Raw genomic sequence first — 15,560 nt, forward strand, 5'->3', positions numbered from 1 at the left:
AATTACTTTCGCATTTTTTTAGCACATAAATGTCCTGAGCTAGGAATGTCGAGAAATAATTTTAAAATGTATTCTATAATTATTCGGGGAATTACTAATTTATCCGAAATTTCATTCCTTTCCGGGATCGTTTTCCTATGGTAAAGAGTTTGATCCGCCTCTAAATAAAAAGTTGCAGCATCTATGTTTGTTTCCTGGGAGGACGGGTCTCCCATTAATTGTTGCCTGACCCGTTTACAGACGGGGTCCTTTATCTGTTGTTTCTTTATTTGTACTTTACTATATATATAGGCAGGGCCGGTTCTAGGGTTTTGAGCGCCCCGGGCAAAACAAAATTTGGCGCCCTTTCATACAAGAATATACAAATTTACTGCAAATTTTAAAAAAAAGTAAAAAAAGGCAAAAAATCAAAATTACACAATAAAGAACTGTATAAAAAATTTATTTATTTAAAGCACGGCAAGTGTTGTTAATGCAAAGTTTACAGAAAGACAAAGTTATTTAACCATTAAGGCGTATGACAGGCGCCAGTATCACTTTGACTATTCATAATTTTGTTGATATTTGTAATTTATAAATTTGATCTCGTCCATTTTTTGAGTAGATTGTTGTGATACGTGATACTGATTACAAATTATCTTTTTAAAATAAATAAAAATAAACTTTTTAGAGATTAAAAAGCATTTGTCTGCATCAATGTTGTGTGATAAAAGCCATAAAAATTCTTAGGTTTCATTATTTTAATTAGTAAATTTTTGTTTTTGTCTATTAATCTTTTTTTTGAGTTATTATGAATTCTGACTATACAAATAGTTTTCTTTGAATAATTGTAATATTATTTATATCTGTTGACAATAATAAAATAATTAGAGTTGTGACCTTTATTTGGTATTATTAAAGAAAAAACAATTTATTGCTTGCTAAAAAAATCGATGTCTCATGAAAAATGATCAATTTTAATTTATAAAATCTAAAAAAATAATGAATGTAAAAAAATATTTTTTATTTTTATATCGGCGCCCCTCAAAATTTGGCGCCCCGGGCAGTCGCCCGGTTTGCCCGCCCCTTTATCCGGCGCTGTATATAGGTTGCATTTCGCAGATCTTTGCTACAGGTATTTGGCTTAGCCTGTCTGCATTTGTATGGCTTGTGAATTATCTCGAATTGGTATTCTTGTAATGCTAAATTCCAACGACTGTCTCGAACTTTTCGTCCTTAAAGTTTATAAGCCGTCTAAGGTGTCTATGATCTGTAATGATTATAAATTTCCTTCCATAAAGGTAAGGTCTAAAACGTTTGATGAACCAAATTACGGCCGGACATCCCTTTTCTATGGTCCTATAATTCTTTTCTGCGGGCTTTAACAGTCTGCTAGCATATGCTACCGAGCGCTCCCCGCCTTCCTCTTCCTGTCATAATAACAAGGCGCTTATCGCGATGTTTGAGGCATCTGTCGCTAATCGGTGCAGTATTTCGTTTCTGTTGTGAAAATATGAATTTTGTGCTAGATAATTGAGAATTTACTTTTCGAGAATCAAAAACTACCGATTAAATAAAAGTCAGCTGAGATTAATAAGCAATCACCACACCATAGTTAAACATATTAAATATGTTACCGTATGTTCTCAAGTCTTCTTTTAGTTCTGTAAAATTTATTAAAGAATATTAATCAAATGTGTAAGTTTGTACTGTACATCAGGCCCGGACGGATTAAATACGTTATTAATATACATGCTGAGAAAATAAGCTGCTTAGTACAAAACCTTCGGAATCCCACATATTTGTGTAAAATTAAGGAATTGAGAATCACCTAGGCTTATTTTACAGTCTTGATAAAAGGTAGTTATCTAACCAGTTATGGAACACCGGATTTGAATCGAAATAATCACGGAATAAGTTGGGGAAAAAAAGAATCAAATGTTTGAGATGTGTACACCTGCTATTTAAGCAACACCCCTCTCAGAATTTTGTAAAATTCTATCTATTGTTTCAAACAAATTTGTACAAATTGAGTAATTTCGTCTTCCACATTGTTGGATAGGATGCAATTTATAAGCTATTTGTTTATATACTTTTTCTTAACATATTTCGATTATTATTAGCATGGCTGACGAGATTGTCATTGGTCTATATATTATTTTGTTTTTGAGGATCCACTTTAATTTTTGACAGAAACCATTGTTTCGGAACAAAATCGGATTGAAAGAGCAACGAGATTGTTTGATCTGTAATAGCATCAAAACTGATTTTAGTTTTATACAAAATAATGACTGGATATTACCTGGATTATGATTAGATTTGTATAGTGTAGTGATCGGATCTGACCTCGGTGAAAGAAAGGAAATCATTTTTTTTCTTCATATTATTCTACATGTAATATCTTTGCATAAAACAAAATGTTATCCTGCCTTAGTAGTGTCTCCACGTAAAGTAGCTACCAGGTAGACGGGCGATCTAGGTTTTTCGGAGCCTAGGGTTTATTGAAGTCCCCACTTTTTGTTAGATTAAGAATTATTACAATAAAACAAATACTATAAATTATCATTATTAGCCCAGGGCTTAAGCCCTATTAGTCCCTATGTAGATCCGCCCCTGCTTCAGTTTGACTTAAAGAACGCGTTAAATATTTCGATCGGTTACTTCATCATACTGTATTTTGACGGGTGTACAGTACAGTCGGATTGGGTATGCTTAAGCAGCCTCAGCTGTTTACGAAATACATCATATATTTTTACTCCTTTTTACAGACTTGGCAAAGATCACACTTTTATCGTATTTCTTGTAACATGACAAATATTGAAATTTGCTACACGATTTTTAATTGTTTTAAACGAAGCCTTTATAATATTAATGTTAACATTTTGGTCTTACTGTTGTATTTTACTCGCATTTGTATTTTTATTTATTCGGGTTCAGTTGTTAAACGGAGGAGGAAATCTTACCTCACAGACAAGACATTTCCAGTTGTAATTGTGATAAATAAATTAAGTTGGCAATAGCTGATACGAATATTTTGATATTTGAATATATCATCCAATAATTACAAAATGGATGAGCCAGATACGAATATAGCCATGGACAAACCATAAGAATCGTATTCCGATTTTGAGAAATTGAATAGGCTATAGTTTCCATTCGTTATCGATATTGCGTTTAGTAAATTATGAAATTTGCGAGCATCTTAGGAATCTTTTATCGTGTTTCTGATAAAAAAAAAATATTATTTCACGCCTAAAATTTAGCTACAGGTTAAAAATGTGGCAGCATTAAAATTCTGAAAAACATCAAAATTTTCCCCATCTAAAATTCTACACCATTCAAATTACGATTTGGCAAACTCTTGCGAAGTTAGCCGACCGGGTTGTGTCTTTTGGATGGCGTTTCGCGGTCAGCCCTTCCGAGTGGGCGAGGTAAGGCACAGTGAGATAGGATTCCCATTTACAATGCGTTTAATAACAGCGAAAAATGATTATACACAACTTACAAAGACGAGCCTCGGTGGAGCAGTATTAGTCTTTTTCGGAGTTATCCGTCGCTCGGGGCACTGCTAAGTTCGTCGTTTCTCCCGATCCCGTAATTTCTCGCCTTTCGGGGGTAGTCCTACACCTTCCTTAAGATGTAGCGGTTAGCTGGGGCTCGGTCGCTGAGTCGGTATCTTACGAGTTCAGTCACTGTCAGCAAGTCTTTCCTTCCCTTTATTGTATTTGGAACGTACGTTTTTTTTCCACATCACAACACCCGCGGAGAGCACTACCTGTCGCTCGCGCACCACCACCAAAACAGTCATCCTATCTTTTCTTACGCGTACATCTTCTTACCAAACGCTTAAACTTGATCCCTCGACACGTTATCTTATTGGTCTCATCTCGTCACTTGGGACAATTTGAAACTCACCGGAGGGCGCGGGAAAGGTCAGCCGCCAGTTCGAATGATCCCCTCTTGCTAGCTCTGCTTCGACTGGGGACCCATTATTTCACTTACTTTCTCAGCTTACACCTCTTTAAAGAAAACACCTCTATTGTTCTGTCGCGCGGTATATTATCTTTGCCGCATTCCGAGGTCGCCCCCCTCCGGGTGACGATTCGGACCTCGCTCGGGTCCCCACACTCTTTTAAACCAATCGTCATCCACGATGTACAAAATATACGGTACCTCAGTACACGAACGTGTAAATTCCAACATATTTTTAAAACATTTGAAAAACAGAGGCGATTTAAAAGGAAAAATAATTTCAAGATGATTTATTGATAATCTAAAATTGGTATAAATTTGTCAGTGTATATATATGATCCTCCATACTTGAATTCACAATATCTTTTACAAACGTAAGCGTAAATAAATTCATCATCAGCCACAAATGTCATTCTCAATGTCTATTTGACCCGCTATGGCATCATACACAATATATTGACGTAATCTAATTCGAAAAACAAACGACAAACACAATACCAAAATGATTTTTTATTGATGGTAACGTTCAGTATCTTCTCAGGCCCGTCATGTATCTATCGCTTCCGTATCCGCTACTGCCAATGCTGGAATGAGACGTTATGCTTCCCATTTGCTGGGAACTTCCTCCGTACATACCGGGCTGTGACTGGCCCATACTCATGCTTTGCTGGCTGCGAGGATTTCGCGATTCCATGCTTCCGCTCCAGCGATTACTCGGCGGATTATCTACTCTCCCCCAGGAGGGACTGTGAGAAGAATCCATTTTACGAGAATCGGTGGAGCCCCACTGGGACCCGCTGCCGACGACGCTGCTACTGCTATACGACTTGCTAATGCTCTTCTCTCCGCTTCCGCCCCACGATTCGCTCCTCTCCCCTCCGTAAGATCTGCCGCTGCTACTGAAGGATCCACCCGGACCGGACATGGTTTTACCGGAATCGATGTAACGTTCGTGCACTCTTCTTTCGTGCGGTTGCGATTTCCATTCGTCGCGAGGCGGTGGGCGCCCGCGTACCGGCGGTGAACCTCGCGGCGGACCCATTCGTTCGCCTCGTTCTCTAGACGGGGGACCTCTTCCGGGATCTCTGATCTCGCGGTGTTCTCGGCCTCTGGCTTCACTGTCTCTGGAAGAATTCCGATTGTACCGTTCCGGTCTTTCGGCCACCCTGCGATCGTCACGATCGTGAGATGTTTGATCTCTTCGAACGTCTCTTCTTATCTCTCCGAATTCTCGAGATGGAACGTCTAAATTCTTCTCTCTCCCTTCGTACCTTTCCCCTCTTCTCTCAAACAAGTCGTGACGATCGTACGATCGTTCCCGATTTTCGTAATCGTGATACCTAAAGAAATGTAACAAAAATCTCATTTTATTGAAGTTCCGTTACTTTAAAAAACTTCTGTCGATGCCTTAAAATAATGTTAACATTCAATTTACATTATTTTAATATTTATATTACTATTAAATGCGTAGTAACAATAAGTTATAAATGATATAAACTAAAATAGATATGCGTAATAATTTTGTTTTCATACCTATTTCAAATTATTACTAATAAATAATATAAATTAAAATGCACATCATATCGTCATTGAACGTTTAACAGTAATTTAAACGTTAAAACTTATAAGTTAAATGGCTTCTGCCATCATGAAAATGACGAAAAATCCTGTAAGACTACTCAGAAAAATGATAAGACTGCTTTTTTTACTTATTTTGCGGGGGGGATTTATGACTACTATTATCGTAATAATTAAATTTTTTATACCTTCCTGATAACGATGGCCTTTTCCTTTCATCCCAATATGGTTCACTTTCTCTTGGTCCCCGAAATGGTCTTTTAAGTGGGCGTCTAGGTTCATCCAATCGACTGAAATAAATTTGTAACATACTTTCAAAGAGTGGATTTGAAATTTCTAAATAATGTTTTGTCAGTACAAATACTATTTGAAAATATACGAGTATTCATTAAAAAAACTTAATTTAGAAAAATATATATGATATATAAAAATATAAATACAAATATCTATTTCTAGAATTCAGTCTTAATGCTTACTAATCAAATTTAATCACATCTCAATTATTAAAAATTATAAACTTGGCTTCGTCATTTCTAATTTTAAAGACTGAATACACTAAGAAACACAAACCCATATTTTTGATGGAATAAAAAAAACCCCAGATTCCAGCATTAGTTTATAAAGTCTATAGCAAGTTGATGCATTTTTGTCATTGCATTTTTTGATGAAAAATATTCCTAAATTTATATTTTATATAGCATTATTCTTTAATTTCTGGAGATGATTTTTATGTAATAATCTAAATTGTTCTGAAATAAATTTACACAGACTTCTCTATATCAAATGTTTTCTTTAATAATGATACATTGTAGTAATTAGTATATACTACTTTTCAAAATTTGATACCTAACTAGTCTAATTCTATCATTTTCTGCTATTTATAATTATTGTTTATCACATTAGTCATTCAGTTATTATTACAATTATATTTATTAACAATTTAACAAGATTTAGATTAAATTCCAAAACAGAGTTCATTACATGCAGTATCTAAGAGCAAGATCCAATGTGCATGATGAATCTCACTAATCAGACTTGTTCCTCTCTAAAAGCACTTTCATTTATCATTCTTCATGTAAGTTTCTTAATAAGGTCCCATCATTAATTGCAATGATGGAACTGAAACTTGGATAACAGAGCAAGAAAGTCAACAAGTTAATGAAACAAGTGTAAAATCTTTCCATTATTGTGTTTTTGAGTCGTTTTCAAAGTTTCAGAATAACCGACTTTTTAAAACCAAAGTAATGTTGGTAAAATGAAATGAATATCTAAATATGGATAAGAAAAAATTTATTTTAAGAAAACAAATACAGTAGAGCATTGATTATCTGAAACAATTCGAGACTGGGGTTGTTAGGATAACTGATCATTTACGAAAAAATATATTAAACACAAAACTGTACTGTATATATTTTGTATTACACGTCTTACAAATACATATCTTACATAAAGTAGTACATTAAAGTAGGCCTACAGTTTAGGTTGTTAGGGAGGAGAGTGCTGCAGAGCTAAAGCACTAGCAGAAATTTGAATTTGCAAACTGGAATGCTTTCAATAGGGGAAAAAAGTGATCACGTGACATAGGTGTCGCACATATCGATACGGTTGTAAACAAGCTGTTCCGTTCGAAGGATAGCTTACTTTATAATAATGGAAGAACGAAAATATTTTTTAGGAAGGTTAACAACGGTACAATTAAAGGAAGAATTAAAAAAGTACAATGCCAAGTTAGCTGGTAGAAAAGCCGATTTAATAGAAAGGTAAGTTAAAATAATCTACATCTACATTTTTATCGTTAATTATTACATTTATAATTTCAAGTCCTTATAACTATTACATGATAAGGTAACTTACCAGTAGATGAAAGTTTTAAGGATAAGATTTCACAAAATGCACATTTTTTGTCGATAAAAACATTTAAAGATCAGTAAAGTTGTCATTGATTCCTTTCACATTTGTCTAACCAATACATAAGGTCAAAACTTTAATTAAAATAAATTTTTTTTTCCTTTGGAATATGGTCATGTACTGAGCCTGACATATTATAACCAATTTATACCAGTATCTGAAATGTTAACTGTACCAATAGGTTATCACTGTAATTTAGAACAACAATCAACACAAACAAAACTACTTTCTATGAAGTTCTAAGACAATATAAGAGATACATATCTTAATCTTTTACCAAGAGAAAACAATATTCGGAGTATTTAAAATAAATATAATCAAAAAGTCTTTTTTATTGGTCACAAGTCTTCTTGTTTCAATAATTTAATGCAATAAGACTAATTTCTTCACCAATAAACTTTTTGTACAAGTGAATTTTTGCCCATTTTCTTTTACTAAATCTGGCATACACTATATATATGCCATATTTAGGTGCTTGTCAATACTGTTCAGTTACCTTATACTGTTTATTTTTATATTATATGTAATATATTAAGGTAAGAATATAATATATAATAATAATTCTTGCCTTTCCTGTCAATGAGACAGAAAAAACTAAATAAAATATTGGTGATCATATGTTAACTAGTTATTAAACTTGTTTACAATAATTTTCAGGTTACTGGCATATGAGAGGAATCAGAAAACTCATAATTTTTCTATATCCTGTGATAGCTCTCCTGAATTCAAACTTTCTGATTCATCTGAATATAAGGATCTCTCTCCAAGTTTACAAATACCAGTTTTGACTATAGAGACAATTGATGCCTACATGCAGATGTCAGATCAAAGAATGTCACTGTCTGCTGTGCAGATGTATTTTAATGAATTCTTATTAATATTGATAATAAGAGGAACAAAAGAGAAACATTTTTTATATTTTAAAGGTAATGTAAAATCTGAATTAACCAAGGGGAACAGATTTACACAGATTTAGTAATTACAGATGATGGGGTTATAGAAAATGCAATATGTGAATGTACAGCAGGTAAAGGGCCTAAAGCGTATTGCAAACATGTATGTGTAACACTATTGGCAATAGAAGAACATGGAAGAACAGGCACATATAAGTGTCACAAAACATGCACACAGGTTCTACAAACATTCCATCAGCCTACCTGCCAACATAAAGGTTCCCCAGTTAAGGCTAGTGAGCTTCCATTTCATTTATTTAAGAAGAAAGGAATGAAAAGAAAATGATTGGAAGACATAAAATTTGACCCCAGACCATCTGGTAGTACAATCCCTGATTATACAAACTTTGTTATTAATTTGGCAATGAACATGCAAAGTGGTTGTGCAATACCGATATTGTAATTAAGGCAACCAGCAAACATGAGGGTTTTAGAGTCAGATCATGATTGCAAAAGCACAATGTCTGAAATGTGTTTAAGTGCTTTACATGTAACTGAAGCAAGTAGGGAGTACATAAAACATTTGGAAAAAGAGACCAGATTACAATGAAAAAGTGCAGTTTGGAAGAAGGAACATTTGTTGCATTTGACATCTTCAAACTTTGGAAAAGTTTGTAAATTAAAATTAACAAACAGACTAAAATTGTGTGGCTCATTACTGTCAAGTAGGCCAATAAAAAGTAAGGCAATTTCTCACAGCTTAAGATATGAAAAAAAAAAAAGCAATTGAAACATATTCTTTTGTAAATACTCCTGTGAAAGAATGTGGCATGTTTCTTCATTCAAAATACCCATTCTTAGCTGCAAGTCCAGATGGGCTAGTGGATGATGATAAAATATTAGAAGTTAAATGTCCTTACTCCAGTTTTAAACTTCCTGTGAATGTGCTAAAGATACCATATTTGGAATGTACTGATGACAAAATTACTTTAAAACGGAATCATGATTATTTTCATCAAATCCAAGGACGATTAGCAGTGACAAATAGACAAGTTGCTCATCTGTTTATTTACACAAAAAGTGACTTCAAAGTTTGTATCATTCCAAGAGATAATAAATTCATTGCAGACATGATTGAAACACTAATTATGTTTTTCCATGAGCATATTAAGCCAGTTCTTTTTAAAAAAAATGTTTTATAAACATTAAGTTTATAAAATAATTGAGCTAATTGTTATTTTACAATTTGAGTTTATGTAAAATTTTTCTAGATGGTGTATAGTGTGAATTTTTTTAAATAATAAAAAGAGATTTTGTTTTAAAGATTAAAATTCTTTTATTAGCTTACAAGTATTTATTCAACTATAGTACAAATTTTAAAACCACTATATTACTTTGAATTGAAGTTCCACAATGAAGACCTTCCTGTGTATGATAGTATACATTCTTAATCTTAGATTTATAAACAGACAAAAATTTAAAAATACTATAGATGGAAAACTTAAATTAGGCTAGGGTCTAGAATGGAAAAAAATTTATATACGGTATTAATAGAGAGCTAGACTAACAGTGAAACAAATTAAGAATCTCTGCCAACAATGCATGGTCTAAAATTGCATAACATAAAACATATAAATATAATTTCACTGCCAAGTTTGGTTACTGTCGGATGCATGTGTTGCTTCAAAATTTTATATGTACAGTACGAGCCATTCCTATAATACGTTCAATATGTATTCTTTTACTAGATATTTTTCTGTCTCGAGATGACAAACTGCTGCTCAGCTGTGCTTTTCCTGTCATAAAAGTGGGTATATTTACCACAACATCTTTAGTAATTAGTTATTCCTGAATGTTAAAACCTCCATCAGCCATTACCCAGTCTTAAAATAATTATTGGATTTTTGTTTAAAGAATTAACAAATCGTACTTTAGAACCGACAACGTATCTCTTAGTCTGTTTACAACCTCGTCGATACTAGCGCCGCGTGCGGAGTAGATTTCACTTTTTTCCCCTATTAACCAATGTTTTGGTTGACCGGTATTTGGATAATTGATGCTCTACTGTATATTGCTTTTTCTATTTTGGCCATCATAACTAGAATTCTCATGAAGCAATTTACTCTATCTTCTGTATCATCAATTTCGAAGTATCCACTTATTTCACACCTTTAGTTGTAAAATTTATTATTAGTCTAGATGGATACACTTCATGTCATGGCACAACTTAGAATAGATTTTCATAATTATTCTCAATTTTGTTGTTAATATCCTCATAAAAAGTCATTATTATTCTCAACTATTTAAATTTACATATTAGAAGAAGACTGACACAAATTTGACATATTTTAAACTAATTAGATATCTACTTACACTGTATTACAACCCCTGGACAAAAGTATGGACTACTGTTCACTTTGCAGTATGTCATTCTGTTTGTTGTTAAGTTATGGCAACACAACACTTGGGCAATGCCTTCCGGGAGGTCTTTTAAGGGAAACTAGCCCCTATTTAGGCATTACTTATATGGAGAAAACCCAGAAAACTCCACGTGGCCAGTCCATCCAAGCGAGGCGAAACCCACGACCAAACTCCCAGTGTTCAGGGTATGAAGACCGCTTAGCCACTGGTGGGGAGTATGTCATTCAATTCAACTTAAAGTTTCAAAACAGATGTTAAATAAGCAATTCTTTTTCACAAAATTTATATGCAGTCTTGTGCAAGTAACAACAGAAAACAGATGAAAGCAATTATATTAAAAAATTTAAGAAACAGCACTCTCAACACTTGAGCAATATTAGACAAAAATATGGAATATCGTAATTACAGAGGCATATGTATGGAATAAAGTGAATTAATATTGCATGGGACTGCCTTTGGCCTTTACTACTGCTTTAATACATCTCAGTATTGAAGTGACTAACTTATGTGAAAAGTTTGTAGACATTTCTGCCCATCTGGTTTGAATAGAACTCTTCAATTCACACAATGAAGCCTATTTCTTTTTTCAAACCAGTTTCTTCAAAACATTCCACATAACATAAGTCAGGGCTGTTTGGTGACCATTAAATGTTATTTTTTAGAAACTATTGGCACACTGTTTTAGCATAGTGGGAATATGCATTGTCATCTTGGTAGATAAAGTCAAAGTCACCAAAATGTTCCTCTATTGTGTTTTGCACAAAATTATCTAAAATTTCCAAGTAATCTTCTGCATTCACTGAAGTGGTGACAATTTCCAAATGCCCAGTTCCTGCTGCAGTCATGGTATCCCAAATCGTAACTTCATTGAAAATTTTATTTTTGAAAGAAGGCATTCTGATAGAAACTTTTCAATGGGTTTTCTCCAAACTTTGCTACCATTGTTATCTCTATCTCATGCATCAAATCCCAATTCTAGTAGGCTTTTGCCCATTGCAGATGTACAAGGGTGGTTTTATTTTTCAACCTCCAATGGTCCATAAAAACAAAGACAAGTGTAAATAACAAAATGAAATTATTACGAAAAGTTAGGTACAAACATGGTTACTTTTTGACATAATTACCATGAAGTTTGACACATTTGTCATATCTGTAAATGAGCTTTGCAATCCCCTCTTCATAGAATGTTGCAGCCAGTGACTTGAAATGGCCTTATTGTTTTTTGAAGATTGTCATTAGTGTCAAACCTCTGCCATCCTAGCCACATTTTTAGTTCAGGAAAGAGGTGGAAGTTGCTTGGTGCTAAATCGGGGCTATACGTTGGGTGTTTAAAGCTGGGTGGAAGTCTTCACACCTTTAATGTGTGAAAACTTCCATCTCTTTCTGAACTGAAAACATGGCTAGGAGGGCAGAGGTCTGAGACTAATGACAATCTTCAAAACAACATAAATGCCATTTCAAGTCACTGGCAGCAACATTCTATGAAAAGGGGATTGCAAAGCTTGTTCACAGATATGACAAATGCCTCAATCTTCATGATGATTATGTCGAAAAGTAACCACGTTTGTACCTAACTTTTGGTGATAAATTCATTTTGTTATTTACACTTGTCTTTGTTTTACGGACCATTGGAGGTTGAAAAAGAAAAAAAACAGCCTATGTTGCTTCTCAGTCAGCTTGAGAAATGCAAAAAAATTCAGAGACTGTATGTATGGATATTTATTTGTGTGTGGGGGGCATGATTTTACTCACCCTCTTTGAAGCTTAATATCAATAACTCCCATGCTATCAAAAATTTCTGAAATTTTGCAGGAAGGTTTGTGTATTACCATATTTTTGCAGAATGATCAACATGTCGGTCTATAGAGGGAGACCATGAAATCAAATATTTCCATATGGTAAAAACTAGCATGCCAGTTTATCCCGGGGAATGCCAGCATGCCAGTTTAAGTGAGGTTATTCATCCCGCTCTAAAGGGTGAATTAAAAAAAATAAGAGAGTTATGTCAGGTAAAAACAAATATGTTTTTATTCTAAAACTGTGAAACTGTCAGTATTACATCAAAAACTACGATTGTGTGTTCAATTTCTTCATTTTGTTTTCTTTCTAAAGATCTAAAATATTTGTGGAATTCTGAAAGTTCCTTTTTTTTTGTTTTTTATGGTAATTCCAATTCCATTCAAAAACACAAAAATAAACTGGCCCTAAATTATCTCAACTTACTTTGATTAACATTGGTTTTGTGTGAATTTTGACAGGAAGATGTTAGTTTTAAGATTGAATGCATGGTCAGTGTAGCCCACACTAACTACTACTAATGTCAGTAAGTTGCTAATTGTTTTATTGTCTTAAAATCAGAAAGAAAGTTTTCCTTTACAAGTCAGTCAAATTACAATGATATTATAAATTAAGTAAGAAAGATTAAAATTCTTAAAAATGTTTTTAAAAAAATAATAAAATTTGTTTAACAACTAGTTTTGTTACATTTGATTAATTTTATTTTTTAGTCGCAGTTTAACTAACAGGCCAGATACCCCGGGGTTACTGGCATGCTGGTCTCCCTTGTTTATATGCAGCATTCCAATCAATCATTCTGCAGAAATATGGTAAAAGATTCATACTATTAAATTTAAGGTCAATGGGGTGAGGAGAATATGGGTGATCATGTATCATTCTCAAGTAGGGTCGGGACTTAATGACAATTTTACTCATTATTAAAAATTTACAATTTTTTGTAAAACCCCATCCCTACTCTCAAAATTAAGTTTTTTGTCATTTTATAATAATTAAAAATGTAAACAATTTTTTTTAAATGAAATATTGTAACAGACACCACCACCAGAATTTTAATGTTGCTGGGAAAGTTAAGCAATTCATTGCTGGATTTCTTACATTTAAATGGACCCATACTATATTTCTGGATTTCCTCATCTCAATGAAAAATGGCAGTTTTATCAAAATCAATCCATTAAATATTGAAAATGAACTCTATTCTATAAGCCAATACAAGACATGCTAGCAACCATGAAACATCGAATGGAAAAGTTGTACAATTTGTGTGATATTGCTTTGTCGCACATCTCGTGAAACGACCTTTGCAGTTTAGGATTCTGCATCACAATTAATGTTAAAATGGCAAAGTTTAATCAAAATCTATCAAATGGATTTTGAGAACAAACAATTCTGTAAGCCTCAAGAAGAAGCTCTGCTTCAAAAATTTTAAATGAAAGTTATGATGCTCAACAAAAAATTTCCTTAATAATAAAAAAATCATCATCATAATCATAAGCAATCAACTTTTCTATTTGCAATACTTGAGTCATCATGTTCAATAACTAACTCATTCACTTATTAAAACTTCAGATTGTTAATAAATTTTTGGTTAAAAGTAAAGTAACATCACTTTTACACTAACAGATTAAATTATGGAATTTTTACTAGTAAAAATTTATTCCATTGCATTCAATATAAAACAAAACTTCATTATAATACAGTTTAATCAAGAATAACAAATACTAAATAATATACTTTTTACAATAAAGTCAATATTAAACTAAATAATTATTAGCATCTATGTATATATATATATTAGATATAACCTACAAATAATTGAGTTGTTGCTAGTAAATTTTAATAATAAATTTTCATTAGAAAAAAGAAATTAAATTTTAAGCTACCTCATCTGTTCTCTTCGCCTAAGTTCCTCTCTCTCTCTCTCTAGTCGTTCTCTTTCAAGTCTTTGCTTCTCTCTTTCAAGCCTGAGTACTTCAGCTCTTTCTCTGTCTAATTTCTCTCTTTCAATCCTAAAATATAAAAAAGAATTTATCAATTACATAAAAATTTAATAAAAATGAAATATTCTGCCATTGCAATCTACAAGAACTTAAAAATTTAATTTCATATTCTAATGAAGTAAATGCGTGTATGGATATTTATTTGTGTGTGGGGGTTCAGTGAATTGTCAAAACTCCAGACTGAGACCAGACCCATCCAGATTTTCAGTTTATCTGGATTTTCAAATATACATGTAAATTAAACTTACTTGCTTGTTCTAAAATAGCAAAGTCCTAAAACAGCAAACGTGACATGTAACTTATTGAAATTAGTAAGATTAAAATTCTTAAAAAATTTTCTACTTAAATAACTTGAATAACTTTTGACTATATCAATGTATACCTCTCTTAATATCCTAAAGAAATGGATACTTTATTAAAAATTTTAAAAAATTACATATCATTCAAAGTAGAAGTATGAGTACATATACTTATTTATGATTAAATATCAAGAACACTAAATATTTTCATGTAAACACTGATTATAACAATTTTAAAAGAATGACCAAGGTTCTTCTGCAGTTTCATATTAATTCACTAGTTTGTATTTCAAAAAATTTATAGTAAAATCATAAGAACTAACAGATCTGATAAAACATTAAAAGTAGTCTTAATAAGTTTATTAATTGCTATGTAAAATTAAATATTTACATATATCAAAATAGTAACAGGTAATAAACATTAATTTTAGATACTTTTTTTAAAATAAAAAGCATTTACAATTAATTAGAAATTTCTTGACTAATTTATTTGTTACAAAACTATTCATTTTAACTGAAGACACAATAATTCTCAGTAAAAACCATGCTTTATTATCATCTAATAAGTAATTTAAACTTAGGCCAAAATGTTTTAAGTCATCAATGATTAAAATAATAATAATAATTTGATCGATGGACGCAATTGTGCTAAATATTTAACTGATTAAATTATAAATAAATTTTTTCAAGGATTAAACTTAGAAAAATATTGGCCT

At 32.4% G+C, this 15,560-nt stretch overlaps 1 protein-coding gene across 1 annotated transcript in view; it reads right to left on the reverse strand.

The window, feature by feature from the left end:
- Positions 1 to 4,212: 4,212 nt before the first annotated feature.
- Positions 4,213 to 15,560, reverse strand: part of LOC136969253 (SAFB-like transcription modulator) — a 50,291-nt gene continuing 38,943 nt past the window's right edge. The window contains exons 14-16 of the mRNA XM_067263344.1: positions 14,429 to 14,554; positions 5,718 to 5,819; positions 4,213 to 5,291 (exon numbers count right to left, since the gene is read on the reverse strand). Coding sequence (XP_067119445.1) covers positions 4,478 to 5,291; positions 5,718 to 5,819; positions 14,429 to 14,554 — 1,042 coding nt within the window. The 3' untranslated portion in view covers positions 4,213 to 4,477. The remainder of the gene's footprint in view (positions 5,292 to 5,717; positions 5,820 to 14,428; positions 14,555 to 15,560) is intronic.

The sequence above is a fragment of the Centruroides vittatus genome, unplaced genomic scaffold, assembly GCF_030686945.1.
Source record: "Centruroides vittatus isolate TY-2023 unplaced genomic scaffold, ASM3068694v2 contig_1773, whole genome shotgun sequence".
Lineage (NCBI taxonomy): Eukaryota > Metazoa > Arthropoda > Arachnida > Scorpiones > Buthidae > Centruroides > Centruroides vittatus.